The sequence below is a fragment of the Haematobia irritans genome, chromosome 5 (genome assembly GCF_050003625.1).
Source record: "Haematobia irritans isolate KBUSLIRL chromosome 5, ASM5000362v1, whole genome shotgun sequence".
Lineage (NCBI taxonomy): Eukaryota > Metazoa > Arthropoda > Insecta > Diptera > Muscidae > Haematobia > Haematobia irritans.
In genome coordinates this window covers 16941948-16959624 of record NC_134401.1, presented here as the reverse complement: position 1 = coordinate 16959624, position 17677 = coordinate 16941948, and the positions used below count along the sequence as shown (strand labels likewise).

The 17677-nt window shown below is 24.7% G+C and overlaps 2 protein-coding genes across 10 annotated transcripts in view; both read left to right on the top strand.

Annotated features, from left to right (window-relative positions):
* The window catches only part of a (arc), a 320776-nt gene that overhangs the window by 130237 nt on the left and 172862 nt on the right, over window positions 1-17677 (top strand). The gene's annotated exons all lie outside the window — the stretch shown is intronic.
* Window positions 8419-9013, top strand: gom (gomdanji). The gene is made up of 3 exons (XM_075312144.1): window positions 8419-8558; window positions 8616-8788; window positions 8851-9013. The coding sequence occupies exons 1-3, from the start codon at window positions 8510-8512 to the stop codon at window positions 8917-8919; spliced, it is 291 nt and encodes a 96-aa protein (XP_075168259.1). The 5' UTR covers window positions 8419-8509; the 3' UTR covers window positions 8920-9013.

The following is a 17677-nucleotide window of genomic DNA, read 5'->3' as shown; positions in this document are numbered from 1 at the left end:
TGAGAAAATTCTCTATAGAAATGAAATTTTGAGAAAATTCCCTATAGAAATGAAATTTTCAGAAAATATCCTGTAGAAATGAAATGTTGACAAACAGATCTATGGAAATGAAATTTTGACAAATGGAAATTAATCGAATTTAATTCATCACAACAAATAATATTAAATATTCTAATCCTATTAAGTTTTATTTCGCTCAAAAAACTTTACCTTTCCTATGGCAACTCGTTGTCCAATATTCATCTTTCTTGCTCAAACCTCATCACCACATCTTATCTTTTGATGGAGTGAAAGAAATAAACGTTACTTGTTAATCTTGTTCGAAAGTGTAGCATTGGCAAATGTTAAAGCAAACGTTTTACACCAGCAAATGTCAAGACAACTAAACGCATGCAAACTTCAAAAAACTTGGCATACTTTCTCAAAACTGTCTTTCATAAAAATATATCAACATTTGTGATTGTTCCCCAACATCTGTGGTATAGGTAATAACCGAATCACATCACAGAAATTATTCATTTAGTAAAAACTCTAGAATATTATTAAATATCATATACAAAAGTGTATAAAATCCTTAAGGGGGAAGAAAAATAGCAGGTTGCCTAACATAAATGTCATAAACCATTTCACAACAATGTTGTAGTACAAGTAAAAATACCAGTAAATACTTTTGCATCATTATCAGCATTGTTATGGTGAATGTCTGATATGGGATTCGAAGACTACGATGCGGCATTGATGATGATAAATAACTGCTGGGTATAGCTTTGTTTTTTTGGGTACCGTTATACACTAACAAAAAAATCCATCTGTAGGCTCAATTTAACTTATTTTTATTGCAAAAAGAAAAAACATAAATTTCGAAAATTCCATCGAAATCCTGACAAAATCAAAATTTTTATATAAAAAACCTGTTTTGCTCATAACTCCTAAACTATGTGTCCTAGAGCAAAAAGGAGCTTAATTCGTGATAACCCCCAAAAAATCGAAAATTCCATTGAAATCCTGAAAGAAATCAAGATATTTGTTTTCAATTTGGATCTAAATTAATCGCATAACATTTCGTCTACATATCATAAAAAAATCAGTTTTCTTTGCATACTTTTGGGCGCTAGACATGTCCAGCTAAAGACACTGCATAGGCGAGCTTTTTCTTTGATTAGCTATAAAGAGATGGACATAAAAACTTTTCAAAACAAAATTTCTAAAATCCTTCTATTTTTCTATTTTCTAGTCATCTATGAACCATTATAGGGTACCACACTCTGATATCTACCTGACAAGTTGATATATTTTTAAATGCCATTCCATGGAAGATAGATGAAAGTCTGGTTATGAATAGCCACCATAAGGCAAAGGAAAACAGACATTATCAAATGGCGGGGTCCGCGATGTTATGTGCTTTATTTGATTTGGCATTTAATAGCGGGTCTTTTCTATGGTTGGCTGAGATTTTGCCAGGCAGTTGAGAAGGACGTTGGTGGTGATGCTGCTACTCCTGCTACTGCCACCATTAAAATTTGTTATGATAATACTTCAATGTGTCCATTCGAAGTAGATGATGAGAAGATGAAAAACACCATCGCACCATCTAACACCGTAAGCTATTTGTAGATGTTTTGTTCACATTCTCAATGGTGATGCATCTATGGCGGTATCCATGAAAAACACCTGTTGGCCCCTGTTGTTTGGCCTTCGGAAATCTAAGATAAAAGTTGGCCAAATACTTTATTTTGTTTTTGTTTTCTTTTTTTGGTTGCTTTGGTTAGCTTCGAAACCAGTAGTTAGAGTTTGACACCCTCCTGGTGAACATCATGAATACTATTATCATTGTTATCATCACGGACCACATCTTGGTAATGTTGTTCATATCATACAGATACTGAGTTACATTTTCAATTTTGCACCTCTTTTACGCTAAGTTTACATTGATTTTGAGATGTCAATAGAGAATTTTGGAAATTAAATTTTCAGAAAATTTCCTACAGAAATGAAATTTTGAGTAAATTTCCTATAGAAATAAATTTTCAGAAAATTTTCTATAGAAATGAAATTTTGAAAAACATGCCTATATAAATTAAATTTTGCGAAAAAAGAAATTTTCAGAAAATATCTTATAAAAATGGAATTTACTTAGAAAAGAAATTTTGAGAAAAATTGCTATAGAAATTTTCGTATAGAAATTTTGAGAAATTTTCGTATAGAAACTTTTACAAAATTTCCTTTAGAAATTAAATTTTCAGAAAAGTTCCTATAACAATGACATTTTGACAAAATTTCCTTTAGAAATGAAATTTTCAGAAAATTTCCTAAAGCAATGAAATTTTGAGAACATTTATTTAGCAATGGAATTTTGAGAAAATTTCTTTAGCAACGAAATTTTTAGAAAACTTCCTATAGAAATTAAATTTTGAGAAAAATTCCTTTAGAAATGAAATTTAGAGAAAATTTCCTAAATAAATTGAATTTGAACCAAATTTCCTAAGAAATGAAAATTTATGAAAATTTTCTATAGAAATGAAAATATCACAAAATTTTCCATGGAAATTAAATTTTCAGAAAATTTCTTATAATCATGAAAGTTTTAGAAAATTTCTTATAGAAATGAAATTTTAAGAAAATTTCCTATAGAAATGAAATTTTCAGAAAATTTCCTACACAAATGAAATTTTGAGTAAATTTCCTATAGAAATAAATTTTCAGAAAATTTCTTATAAAAAAAGAAATTTTCAGAAAATATCTTATAAAAATAGAATTTTCTTAGAAAATGAATTTTGAGAAAATTTCCTATAGCAATTTTGAGAGAATATCCTATAGAAATTTTAAGAAAATTTCCTATAACAATGAAATTTTGAGAAAATTTCCTTTAGAAATGAAATTTTCAGAAAATTTCCTATAGCAATGAAATTTTGAGAAAATTTATTTAGCAATGCAATTTTGAGAAAATTTATTTAGCAATGGAATTTTGAGAAAAATTCTTTAGCAACGAAATTTTGAAAAAACTTCTTATAGAAATTAAATTTTGAGAAAAATTCCTATAGAAATGAAATTTAGAGAAAATTTTCTAAATAAATTTAATTTTAACAAAATTTCCTTAGAAATGAAAATTTGAGAAAATTTTCTATAGAAATGAAAATATCACAAAATTTTCCACGGAAATTAAATTTTCAGAAAATTTCTTATAAACATGAAATTTTTAGAATATTTCCTATAGAAATAAAATTTTAAGAAAATTTCTCATAGAAATGAAATTTTTAGAAAATTTCCTGTATAAATGAATTTTCCATGGAAATTAAATTTTCAGAAAATTCCTTATAGAAATGAAATTTTCAGAAAATTTCTTAAGGAAATTAAATTTTGAGAAAATTTCCTATTGAAATGAAGTTTTAAGAAAATTTCCTATGAGAAAATTTCCTATAGAAATGAAATTTTGACAAAATTTCCTATAGAAATGAAATTTTGACAAAAAATCCTATAGAAATTAAATTTTCAGAAAATTTCCTCTAGAAATGAAATTTTCTGAAAATTTCCTATAGAAATGAAATTTTTAGAAAATTTCATATAGAAATGAAATTTTCAGAAAATTTCCTATAGAAAAGAAAATTTCAGAAAATTTCCTACAGAAATGAAATTTTCGGAAAATTTCCTACAGAAATGAAATTTTCAGAAAATTTCCTATAGAAATGAAATATTCAGAAGATTTCCTATAGAAATGAAATTTTTAGAAAATGTCCTATAGAAATGAAATTTTCCAAAAAAAAATTTTTCTATAGAAATGAAATTTTCTGAAAATTTCCTCTAGAAATGAAATTTTGAGACAATTTCCTATAGAAATAAAATTTTCAGAAAATTTCCTATAGAAATGAAATTTTCAGAAAATTTTCTATAGAAATGAAATTTTGGGACAATTTCCTATAGAAAAGAAATTTTGACACAAAATCCTATAGAAATGAAATTTTCAGAAAATTTTCTCTAGAAATGAAATTTTGAGACAATTTCTTCTAGAAATAAAATTTTCAGAAAATTTCCTATAGAAATGAAATTTTCAGAAAATTTTCTATAGAAATGAAATGTTGAGACAATTTCCTATAGAAATGAAATTTTGAGACAATTTCCTATAGAAATGAAATTTTGACAAAAAATCCTATAGAAATGAAATTTTCAGAAAATTTCTTCTAGAAATGAAATTTTCAGAAAATTTCTTCTAGAAATGAAATTTTCAGAAAATTTCCTATAGAAATGAAATTTTCAGAAAATTTCCTATAGCAATGAAATTTTCAGAAAAATTCCTATAGAAATGAAATTTTCAGAAAATTTCTTAAAGAAATGAAATTTTCAGAAAATTTCCTATAGAAATGAAATTTTCAGAAAATTTTCTATAGAAATGAAATTTTCAGAAAATTTCCTACAGAAATGAAATTTTGAGACAATTTCCTATAGAAATGAAATTTTGACAAAAAATCCTATAGAAATTATTTTTTTTAGAAAATTTCTTATAGAAATGAAATTTTCAGAAAATTTCCTTTAGAAATGAAATTTTCAGAATATTTCCTCTAGAAATAAAATTTTCAGAAAATTTCGTATAGAAATGAAATTTTCAGAAAATTTCCTATAGAAATGAAATTTTCAGAAAATTTTCTAAGAAATGAAATTTTGAGAAAATTTCCTATAGAAATGAAATTTTGAGACAATTTTCTATAGAAATGAAGTTTTGAGAAAATTTCCTCTAGAAATGAAATTTTCAGAAAATTTCTTCTAGAAATGACATTTTCAGAAAATTTCTTCTAGAAATAAAATTTTCAGAAAATTTCCTATAGAAATGAAATATTCAGAAAATTTCCTATAGAAATGAAATTTTCAGAAAAATTCCTATAGAAATGAAATTTTCAGAAAATTTCTTAAAGAAATGAAATTTTCAAAAAATTTCCTATAGAAATGAAATTTTCAGAAAATTTTCTATAGAAATGAAATTTTCAGAAAATTTCCTATAGAAATGAAATTTTCAGAAAATTTCCTATAGAAATGAAATTTTCAGAAAATTTCCTATAGAAATGAAAATATCAAAAAATTTCTTATAGAAATGAAGTTTTCAGAAAATTTTCTATAAAAATGAAATTTCGAGAAAATTTCTTCTAGAAATAAAAATTTGGAAAATTTCCTATAGAAATGAAATTTTCAGAAAATTTCTTATAGAAATGAAATTTCGAGAAAATTTCTTCTAGAAATAAAAATTTGGAAAATTTCCTATAGAAATGAAATTTTCAGAAAATTTCTTATAGAAATGAAATTTTGCGAAAATTTCCTACACAACTGAAATTTTGAGAAAATTTTCTATAAAAATGAAATTTTCAGAAAATTTTCTATAGAAATCAAATTTTCAGAAAATTTTCTATATAGATAAAAATTTCAGCAAAATTCCTACCGAAGTACATCAAAGTAAAATATTCAAAAGTAGACTTGTGTAATGGCATTCCCTACATGACTATGAAATTTTCGCTTTGTATACCGCCACAGGATGTTCATGACCAAAGATTATGGTTATGGAGTGATACAATGCGGCTATTTTGTTACGTTGAATAGATTTTATAGAAGAATTTCCCCCTGCTTCAACTCATCCAGCTGGTAACTAACTGTTCGTAGGCTCTTATACCAACCCATGTGATTTAATGAAAAAGGGAGCTTTCAAATAAGCACCAGGGAGTGGGATGTTGGGCGTTTGATTGAAACTCTGTGGTGGGATGGTGCAAGAGTTTAGAAAACGGTGGACATGTAATCAAGCGTGAAATGTTACGTTTGTAACGCTTCAATGTTTAGCCATCCATGTTTAGTGCTGCTGCTGCTGCTACAAATTGCTGTGATTTTAATTTTCAACATTCAGAAGGTAAAAGTGGACGGACCATAATTTTATCGTTGGTATCCACTCCATTTTTGCTACATTTTGCTACATTTTTGTAGGAGGTTTGAGTGAGGGGGATGACAAATACTAGATGGAGCATAATTTTGTTTCGTATAGGATTTCAATAGTATTCAGTGAAGCTTGAAGTTTTACTAAAAAAAAATTATTTCGCCTAGCTTGAAACGAATGACAAGAATACTATGAAAGCAAATAAGGTCGCTCCAATGTAATTTTGGTGAAATTTTGTATCATTGGAGAAATGGTGAGGGCTAAATTTAAAATTAAATGGTATGCGCACATAATTTGGGCGTGTTTTGTTTAAGAGGTTTGGTAACGAAGAATAGATTTCACATACAACATATGATTTAAGGAACATTTTTCAATTAAATTTGTTTTATTTCTATAGGAAATTTTGTCAAAATTTTATTTCTATAGGAAATTTTCTGAAAATTTCATTTCTATAAGTAATGTTGTCAAAAAGCAATTCTCTTAGGAAATTTTCTGAAAATTTCATTTCTATAGGAAAATTTCTCAAAATTTCATTTCTATAGGAAATTTTCTCAAAATTTCATTTCTATAGGAAAATTTTCTCAAAATTGTATGTCTATAGGAAATTTTGTGCAAATTTCATTTCTGTAAGAAATTTTCTGCAAATTTCATTTTTTAATCATTTTTCTCAAAATTTCATTTCTATAAGAAATGTTGTCAAAAAGCAATGCTTATAGGAAATTTTGTCGAAATTTCATTTCTATAGGGAATTTTCTCAAAATGTTAGTTCTGTAGGAAATTTTCGCAAATTTTAATTTCTATAGGAAATTTTCTGAAAATTTCATTTCTATATGAAAATTTCTCAAAATTTCATTTCTGTAGGAAATTTTCTCAAAATTTCATTCCTATAGGAAATTTTCTCAAAATTGTACGTCTACAGGAAATTTTCTGCAAATTTCATTTCCTTAAGAAATTTTCTTCAAATTTCATTTTTTTAAACATTTTTCTCAAAATTTCATTAATGTAAAAAATTTTCTCAAAATTTCATTTATGTAAGAAATTTTGTAAAAAATTTCATTCCATAGGAAATTTTATAAAAATTTCATTCCATAAGAAATGTTGACAAAATCCAATTTTTATAGCAAATTTTTTCAAATTGTCATGTATATAGGAAATTTTCTGAAAATTTCATTTCTATGGAAAATTTTGTCAAAATTTCATTTCTACAGGAAATTTTCTCAAAACTTCATTTCTACAGGAAATTTTCTCAAAATTTCATTTCTGTAGGCAATTTACTAAACATTTCATTTCTATCGGAAAACTTGTCAAAATTCAATTTTTTATAAGGAATTTTGTCAGTCTATAGGAAATTTTCTGAAAATTTCATTTCTATAGAAAATGTTCTCAAAATTTCATTTGTATAAGAAATTTTCCTAAAACTTCATTTCTATAGGAAATTTTCTTAAAATTTCTTTACCAAAGCAAATTTTCTAAAATTTCTTTCAAATGAAATTTTCTAAATATTTAATTTCTGAAAATTTTATTATTCAAAATTCAATTTTTATAGGAAATTTTGTCAAAATTTCATGTCTATAGGAAATTTTCAGAAAATTTCATTTCTTTAGGATTTTTTTTTTTCAAAATTTCATTTCTTTAGGAAATTTTCTCAAAATTTCATTTCTATAGGAAATTTTTCCAAAATTTAATTTCTATAGGAAGTTTTCTGAAAATTTCATTTCTATAGGAAAGTTTGTGAAAAATTAAATTCTATGAGAAATTTTGTCAAAATTTCATTATATAGGAAATTTTTTAAAAATTTCATTCCATAAGAAATTTTATCAAAATTAAATTTTTATAGGAAATTTTGTCAAATTCTCATGTCTATAGGAAATTTTCTGAATATTTCATTTCTATAGGATATTTTCTGAAAATTTCATTTCTACAGGAAATTTTCTTAAAATTTCTTTACCACAAGAAATTTTCTGAAAATTTCATTTCTAGGGAAATTTTCTAAAAATTTCATTTTTATTGGAAATTTCTGAAAATGTTATTTCTATAGGAACTCTTGTCAAAATTCAATTTTTATAGGGAATTTTGTCAAAATTGCATGTCTATAGGAAATTTTCAGAAAATTTAATTTCTTTAGGTAATTTTTTCAAAATTTCATTTCTTTAGGAAATTTTCTCAAAATTTCATTTCTATAGGAAATTTTGTCAAAATTTCATTTCTATAGGATATTTTGTCAAAATTTCTTTTCTATAGGAAATTTTCCCAAAATTTCATGTCTACCGGAACTCTTGTCACAATTCAATTTTTATAGGGAATTTTGTCAAAATTGCATGTCTATACAAAATTTTCAGAAAATTTTATTTCTTTAGGTAATTTTTTCAAAATTTCATTTCTTTAGGTAATTTTTTCAAAATTTCATTTCTTTAGGAAATTTTCTCAAAATTTCATTTCTATATTAAATTTTAATGAAAATTTATTGTTGTAGCAAGCTTTGTTCAAATAGTTTTTTTTTTTTGAAATGTTTTATCTTTGCTCTTTTTGTCATTCAATATCTGTTTTTGACATTTTCTGAAATAATATTCCATTGACATTTTGGTTTTTCATTTTCATTGGAAAATGTTTCCTAGAATTTTACTAAAACACGGAAAAGGATGCTATCGTCGCAGTAAGTTCAGCGCAATTTAAGATTAACAAGGACATTGCGTAAATTTTTTTTTTTCAGTCCATACATCAATTCGGACCAAGGCAAAATTCAAGGATGGTGGAGAACATGCAACATTTAATGATATGCCCATACCACAGGGATCTTGGTTGGAAGCAAATGCTAGACGTCAAAGTCGTTACACTGTCATATTGTTGAGTGGCATAGGAGCTTTAATGGGATCCATAGCATTTGTAAGACCTTCCACATAGAACAATTTTGCAATATGCGAAATTCAAATAAATTTTATTTTAAGGTTGCCCAATCTGGTTTATTGGTATTGAATTACAGTGTCCCAGATTATCCATATGAAGATGATGAGTAGAACAAACCTTTATATCTATATTATGCTTCAGATTTGGAAGTGATTAATTTTCTAAATTGATATAAATGAAGGTCGCAATAAATTTCGAAAACAATATATTGGTTTTAAGGGTCGTGTTTATAGATCTGAAGTGGTTGGTCTTGAAGATGAAATAAATTTCTATATTGACGCCGTAGCCATTGGCATGGATTAATGCAATTTTTTATCATTTCTTGTAATTCTAATGGAAACTCATCTTTTTGATGGAAAATTTTTGTTATATCGTTGAGTTCATTGATTCATGCATTAATTTTCCAATGGCCTCTTGTGGCTCCCCACAATATGGTTCTTCTATGTTTATTTGCTCATACGTTGGAATGCATGGACCATTTTCCATAATGGAGCCTCTTTTATATGGCACCACTCAGAAGCCTCAACTGTAGTATGCCGATATCATTCATCTGAAATTCAATTTAAATAAATTGAAAATAACATTATTTCATCTCTTTTGTATATGGATTCTCTATAGAAAAACAGCAATAAGATCATCTCTTATCCGTCCATTCATCCATCTATGGAATGCATTTAGGACACGCACTTCTAAGCTATTTAGCAATTGCAACAACATCACTAACATCAATGATATTATTATAGTATTCAAGATGAATTAAATTACTTGTGTTGATGTTATTAGTACAGTGTTCACATAATGAAAAATAGCCAAAGCAATTGAAATTTTTATTTTTTTTTCGGTTTGAAAAAATTAAAAAATTTCCTAAAAAATGAAATTTTGACAAAATTTCGTATAGAAATGACATTTTTAGAAAGTTTCCTATAGAAATATAATCTTGACAAAATTTTCCATAGAAATGAAAAATTAAAAAAAAATCCTACAAAAATTAAATTGTGACAAAATTTGTTATAGAAATGAATTTGAGATAAAATTTCCCAAAGAAATAAAGTTGTGACAAAATTTCCCATAGAAATGACTTTACAAGATTTTCTATAGAAATTAACATTTTAGAAAGTTTCCTGTAGAAATGAAATTTTCAAAAAAATTTTTATAGAATTAAAATTTTCAAAAAATTTCCTATAGAAATAAAATTTTCAAAAAATTTTCTATAGAAATGAAAAAAATGAAATTTTCAGAAAATTTCTTGTAGAAAAAATTCCTATAGAAATTTTATCTTCAGAAAATTTTCTAAAGAAATTAAATTTTTAGAAAATTTCCTATAGACATGAAATTTTCAGAAAATTTTCTATAGACATGTAATTTTTTTGTAAATTTCCTATAGAAATGAAAATTTCTGAAAAATTTCTACAGAAATAAAATTTTTAGAAAATTTCCTATAAAAATGAAATTTTCAGAAAATTTCCTATAGAAATGAAATTTTGACTAAATTTCCTATAAAAAATAAAATTTTTAGAAAATAATCGACAGGAATAAAATTTTGACAAAATTTTCGATAGAAATGAAATTTAGAAAAAATTTTCCATAGAAATGTAATTTTCACAAAATTTCCTATAGAAATGAATTTTTTAAAAAATTTCCTATAGAAATAAAATTCCGAAAAATTTCTATTGAAATGAAAATTTCAGGAAATTTCCTCTGCAAATTAAATAGGAAATTTCCTATAGAAATAAAATTTTCAGAAAATTTCCATAGGAATGAAATTTGGAAAAAATTTCCTACAAAAATGAAATTTTCACAAAATTTCCCATAGAAATGAAAATTTCAGAAATTTTTTTGTAAATTTGCTATAGAAATGAAAATTTCAGAAAATTTTGACAAAATTTCCTATAGTAATGTAATTTTGACAAAAGAAAAAGAAATAAAATTTTGAAAAAATTTCCTGTAGAAATAAAATGTTGACAAAATTTACTATAGAACTGAAATTTTGACAAAATTTCCTATAGAAATGAAATTTTCAGAAAATTTCCTATAGAAATGAAATTTTTAGAAAATTTCCTATGGAAATGAAATTTTCAGAAAATTTCCTATAGAAATAAAATTTTCAGAAAATTTCCATAGGAATGAAATTTTGAAAAAAATTCCTACAAAAATGAAATTTTCACAAAATTTCCCATAGAAATGAACATTTCAGAAATTTTTTTGCAAATTTGCTATAGAAATGAAAATTTCAGAAAATTTTCAAAAAATTTCCTATAGAAATAAAATTTTGAGAAAATATCCTATAGAAATGAAAAAAAATGAAATTTTCAGAAAATTTCTTGTTGAAAAAAGTCCTATAGAAATTATATCTCCAGAAAGTTTTCTAAATCAATTAAATTTTTCGAAAATTTCTTATAGACATGACATTTTCAGAAAATTTCCTGTAGACATGTAATTTTTTGTAAATTTCCTATTGAAATGAAATTTTTAGAAAATTTCTTATAAAAATGAAATTTTCAGAAAATTTCCTATAGAAATGAAATTTTGACAAAATTTCCTATAGAAATAAAATTTTTAGAAAATAATCGACAGGAATAACATTTTGACAAAATTTTCGATAGAAATGAAATTTAGAAAAAATTTTCCATAGAAATGTAATTTTCACAAAATTTCCTATAGAAATGAATTTTTTAAAAAATTTCCTATAGAAATAAAATTCCGAAAAATTTCTATTGAAATGAAAATTTCAGGTAATTTCCTCTGCAAATTAAATAGGAAATTTCCTATAGAAATAAAATTTTCAGAAAATTTCCATAGGAATGAAATTTGGAAAAAATTTCCTACAAAAATGAAATTTTCACAAAATTTCCCATAGAAATGAAAATTTCAGAAATTTTTTTGTAAATTTGCTATAGAAATGAAAATTTCAGAAAATTTTGACAAAATTTCCTATAGTAATGTAATTTTGACAAAAGAAAAAGAAATAAAATTTTGAAAAAATTTCCTGTAGAAATAAAATGTTGACAAAATTTACTATAGAACTGAAATTTTGACAAAATTTCCTATAGAAATGAAATTTGTAGAAAATTTCCTATAGAAATGAGATTTTCAGAAAATTTCCTATAGAAATACAATTTTCAGAAAATGTCCTATAGAAATTTTCTGAAAATTTTCCTATTGAGCTTAACATGGAATCGGACAGCACTCAGTGATAAGAGAGAAGTTCACCAATGTGGTATCACAATGGACTGAATAGTCAAAGTGAGCCTGATACATCGGGCTGCCACCTAACCTAACCTACAGAAACGAAATTTTGACAAAATTATAAAAATGAAATTTTGCAAAAGTTTCCTATAGAAATAAAATTTTGAGAAAAATTCCTATAGAAATGAAATTTTTAGAAATTTTCCTATAGAAATGAAATTTTCAGAAAATTTCCTAGACAAATGAAATTTTCAGAAAATTTTGAAATTTTCAGAAAATTCCGTATAACAATGAAATTTTCTGTAGATTTCCTGTAGAAATGAAATTTTAACGAAATTTTCCAAAGAAATGGAAGTTTCAGAAAATTTCCTAAAAATGAAATTTTCAGAAAATCGAAATGAATGTTTCAGAAAAGTTTCCCATAGAAATGAAATTTAATTAATTTAAATTTTCAGAAAATTTCCTATAGACATGAAATTTTCGGTGAATTTCCTATAGAAATGAAATTTTCTGAAAATTTTGTATAGAAATAAAATTTTTAGAAAATTTCTTATAGAAATTAAATTTTCAAAAAATTTGCAATAGAAATGAAATTTTGACAAAATTTCTTATAGCAATAAAATTTTCAGAAAATATTCGACAGAAATTAAATTTTGCCAAAATTTTCGATAGAAATGCAATTTTGACAAAATTTCTTATAAAAAAATGTCCTTAGAAATGAAATTGAGAAAAAAAATCCTATAGAAATTATATCTTCAGAAAGTTTTCTAAAGAAATTAAATTTTTAGAAAATTTCCTAAGAAATTAAATTTTGAGAAAATTTTCTATGGAAATGAATTTTCTGAAAATTTCTAATAGAAATGAAATTTTGACAAAATTTCCTATAGAAATACAATTGTTAGAAAATATTCGACAGAAATTAAATTTTGACAAAATGTCCGATAGAAATGAAATTTTGACAAAATTTCCTACAGAAAAAAAATTTTGAGAAAATTTCCTATAGAAATGACTTTTTTTGAAAAAATAAAATTTTCTATAGCAATAAATTTTTTAGAAAATTTCTATAGAAATGAAATTTGTAGAAAATTTTATATAGAAATGAAATGTTCATAAAACTTTTTAAGAAATTAAATTTTGACAAAATTTCTTAAAGAAATGACATTTTGAGAAAACAAATTTTGAGAAAATTTTCTATAGAAGGCAAATTTTGGCAAAATTACCTATAGGAATGAACTTTCCTCCAGAAATTAAATTTTGATTTTGGAGAAATGTAATGAGTTCATCATTTGTTTTGGACCAATTTCCCTGAGCATTTTATTCGTTATGGGCCATCGCCTTAAATAAACAACAACCAGGGGCAATGGATAGTAAGCCTACAACTGCTATAACATCACATACTTCATCATTAATGACTATGACAATAGTACGGGAACAACAATGGCATCTCAAAGAATACTATCCCCACTTCCAACTGAAACTATCGCTTCACAAAATGAAATAAAACACTTGTTAATCGAGAGCTTAACTGATGTTGCATAATGGTGGTGGTGGTGGTGATGATGGTCAGGCTATGCTTCCCCAGATGTAAAGATGGCAAATGGAAGGAATGTTATGGCATCACATGATGTTGACCAGATGAAGAGGATGGTATTGCTGATGCTCTGGTTCATTATAATGTTAAGGTTGATGATGAGGTTGGAATGCCTTTAAATGATGATGGAAGAATATGATGCCTGGAGATTTATAGGAAGTCTTTGCATTGCCTGTAGTTTTGATATACAATTGATTTTTTTCAAAAGATTCCAACATATGAGATAGGAGGAGATAGCTGTTGCCACTGTAAATTCTGATGCTTTGGATGAAATTGAAGTTGTGTTTTTTTCTTTTTGCATTAAATACGGCAGCTGTAAATTATTAAAATGCTTGAAAATGATTTCTTTCTTTCTGAGTTGATAGAGCTGACCACTTCCCTAAAGAATGAAAAATAATTGAAAATTATTTGTATTTATTCTTTCCACATGCGTGATCCACATATGCATATGCATGATTGGTATCTAAAGAAAAGTCAGAGTCAGAAAATAATTAAGAAATTTATGAGGAAAAAAAATTATTTCATTTAGATTACAAGAAATTGTTTATTATTTCTATAAGGCTATTAAGAAATTTTATCAATTATTATTGCAGAGTTGTTTTAATCCCTATGGGATAAAAAAAATTATTTAAAGAAAAATCTTAAGGTTTCAAAGAAATAGTAGTTTTCCAATTAAAATATAATTACTGAATATCTTATATCATTAATCTTCTCACATAACAAATAAAACAATGGATTTAAATACATATCCTCAGAAAAAAATCAATGAAAATTTTTATAGCCGATTTAATTTTATTTTCGTAGATGAAAATTGATTTTATAAAATTTTGACCAATGTGAGAGAAAATGTGCCTTAATTTCCTATAGAAATAAAATGTTCACAAAACTGCCTATAGAAATAGAAAATTTTAAAAAAAAATTTTTATAGAAATTAGATTTTGACAAAATTTTCTATAGAAATGAAATTTTGACAAAATTTCCTATAGAATTGAAATTTTGAAAAAAATTCCTATAGAAATGAAATTTTAACAAAATTTTCTATGGAAATGAAAGTTTCAGAAAATTTTCTATAGAAATGACATTTTCAGAAAATTTCCCATAGAAATGAAAATTTCAGAAAATTTCTTATAGAAATGAATTTTTCAGAATGTTTCCCATAGAAACGAAATTTTGACAAAATTATAGAAATGAAATTTTCAGAAAATTTCCCATAGAAATGAAAATATCAGAAAATTTCTTATAGAAATGATTTTTTCAGAAAGTTTCCCACAGAAACGAAGTTTTGACAAAATTATTGAAATGAAAGTTTTAGATAATTTTCTATAGAAATGAAATTTTGCGAAAATTTTCTATAGAAATGAAATTTTGCAAAAATTTTCTATTGAAATAAAATGTTGATAAAATTTCTTAAAGAAATGAAATTTTTAGAAATTTTCCTATAGAAATTAAATTTTCCGAAAATTTCCTATAGAAATGAAATTTTCAGAAAATTTCCTATAAAAATGAAATTTTCAGAAAATTTCCTATACAAATGAAAGTTTTTGTAAATTTCCTATAGAATTGAAATTTTCTGAAAATATCCTATAAAAATGAAAATTTCTGAAAATACAAATGAAAGTTTCCGAAAATTTCTTATAGAAATGAATTTTTCAGAAAGTTTACCATTGAAATGAAATTTTGACAAAATTTCCAATAGAAATGAAATATTTGAGAATTTTCCTACAGAAACCGTGGTGCAATGGTTAGCATGCCCGCCTTGCATACACAAGGTCGTGGGTTCGATTCGTGCTACGACCGAACACCAAAAAGTTTTTCAGCGGTGGATTATCCCACCTCAGTAATGCTGGTGACATTTCTGAGGGTTTCAAAGCTTCTCTAAGTGGTTTCCCTGCAATGTGGAACGCCGTTCGGACTCGGCTATAAAAAGGAGGTCCCTTATCATTGAGCTTAACATGGAATCGGGCAGCACTCAGTGATAAGAGAGAAGTTCACCAATGTGGTATCACAATGGACTGAATAGTCTAAGTGAGCCTGATACATCGGGCTGCCACCTAACCTAACCTACAGAAACGAAATTTTGACTAAACTATAAAAAATTTCCTAGAGAAATGAAATTTTGACAAAATTTCCTATAGAAACGAAATTTTGACAAAATTATAAAAATGAAATTTTGCTAATATTTCCTATAGAAATAAAATTTTGAGAAAATTTCCTATAGAAATGAAATTTTTAGAAATTTTCCTATAGAAATGAAATTTTCAGAAAATTTCCTATACAAATGAAATTTTCAGAAAATTTTGAAATTTTCAGAAAATTCCCTATAAAAATGAAATTTTCTGTAGATTTCCTGTAGAAATGAAATTTTAACGAAATTTTCTATAGAAATGGAAATTTCAGAAAATTTCCTATAAAAATGAAATTTTCAGAAAATCGAAATGAATGTTTCAGAAAAGTTTCCCATAGAAATGAAATTTTGACAAAATTTTCTATAGAAATGAAATTTTGACAAAATTTCCTATAGAAAGGAAATTTTTACAAAATTTCCTATAGAAATGAAATTTTGACAAAATTTCCTATCGAAATAAAATATTGACAAAATTTCCTATAGAATTGAATTTTTGACAATATTTCTTATAAAAATGAAATTTTCAGAATATTTCTCATAGAAATGACAATTTCAGAAAATTTCTCATAGAAATGACAATTTCAGAAAATTTTCTATAGAAATGAAATTTTTAGAAATTTTCCTATAGAAATGAAATTTTCAGAAAATTTTTTTTATTTATTTTATTTTTTTTTCTCATCATGTAATTTGAAGCCACTTAGCGGCCAATTTATATAAATTACAACGGACTACTAACTATGAATAAAGTACAAATCAAGTTATGACAATGTGAGAACATATGCGTGTATATAATAAATATAAATGTGTATAAAATAGTATAAAAATAAATTAATTAATAAATATAGATATGTATAAAATAGTATAAAAATAAATTAATTAATAATATGAAATAGGACAAAACATTTTAGGTTCCCAATATAATTAAAAGAAGACAAAATAAGAAAAGATTATTTACTAAATCAACCACAACAAAGCAACACTACTAACACACTACTATAGAAATGAAATTTTCAGAAAATTTCCTATAGAAATGAAAGTTTTTAAATTTCCTATAGAAATAAAATTTTGAGAAAATTTCCTATAGAAATGAAATTTTTAGAAATTTTCCTATAGAAATGAAATTTTCAGAAAATTCCGTATAAAAATGAAATTTTCTGTAGATTTCCTGTAGAAATGAAATTTTAACGAAATTTTCTATAGAAATGGAAATTTCAGAAAATTTCCTATAAAAATGAAATTTTCAGAAAATCGAAATGAATGTTTCAGAAAAGTTTCCCATAGAAATGAAATTTTCAGGAAATTTCTCATAGAAATGACAATTTCAGAAAATTTCTCATAGAAATGACAATTTCAGAAAATTTCCTATAGAAATGAATTTTTCAGAAAATTTCTTGTAGAAATGAAATTTTTAGAAATTTTCCTATAGAAATGAAATTTTCAGAAAATTTCCTATAAAAATGAAATTTTCAGAAAATTTCCTATATAAATGAAAGTTTTTGTAGATTTCCTATAGAATTGAAATTTTCTGAAAATATCCTATAAAAATGAAAATTTCTGAAAATACAAATGAAAGTTTCCGAAAATTTCTTATAGAAATGAATTTTTCAGAAAGTTTACCATTGAAATGAAATTTTGACAAAATTTCCAATAGAAATGAAATATTTGAGAATTTTCCTACAGAAACGAAATTTTGACTAAACTATAGAAAATTTCCTATAGAAATGAAATTTTGACAAAATTTCCTATGGAACCGAAATTTTGACAAAATTATAAAAATGAAATTTTGCTAAAATTTCCTATAGAAATAAAATTTTGAGAAAATTTCCTATAGAAATGAAATTTTTAAAAAATTTCCTATAGAAACGAAATCTTGACAAAAATATAGAAATAAAATTTTGAGAAAATTTCCTATACAAATGAAATTTTTATAAAATTTCCTATAGAAGCGAAATTTTCTGAAAATTTC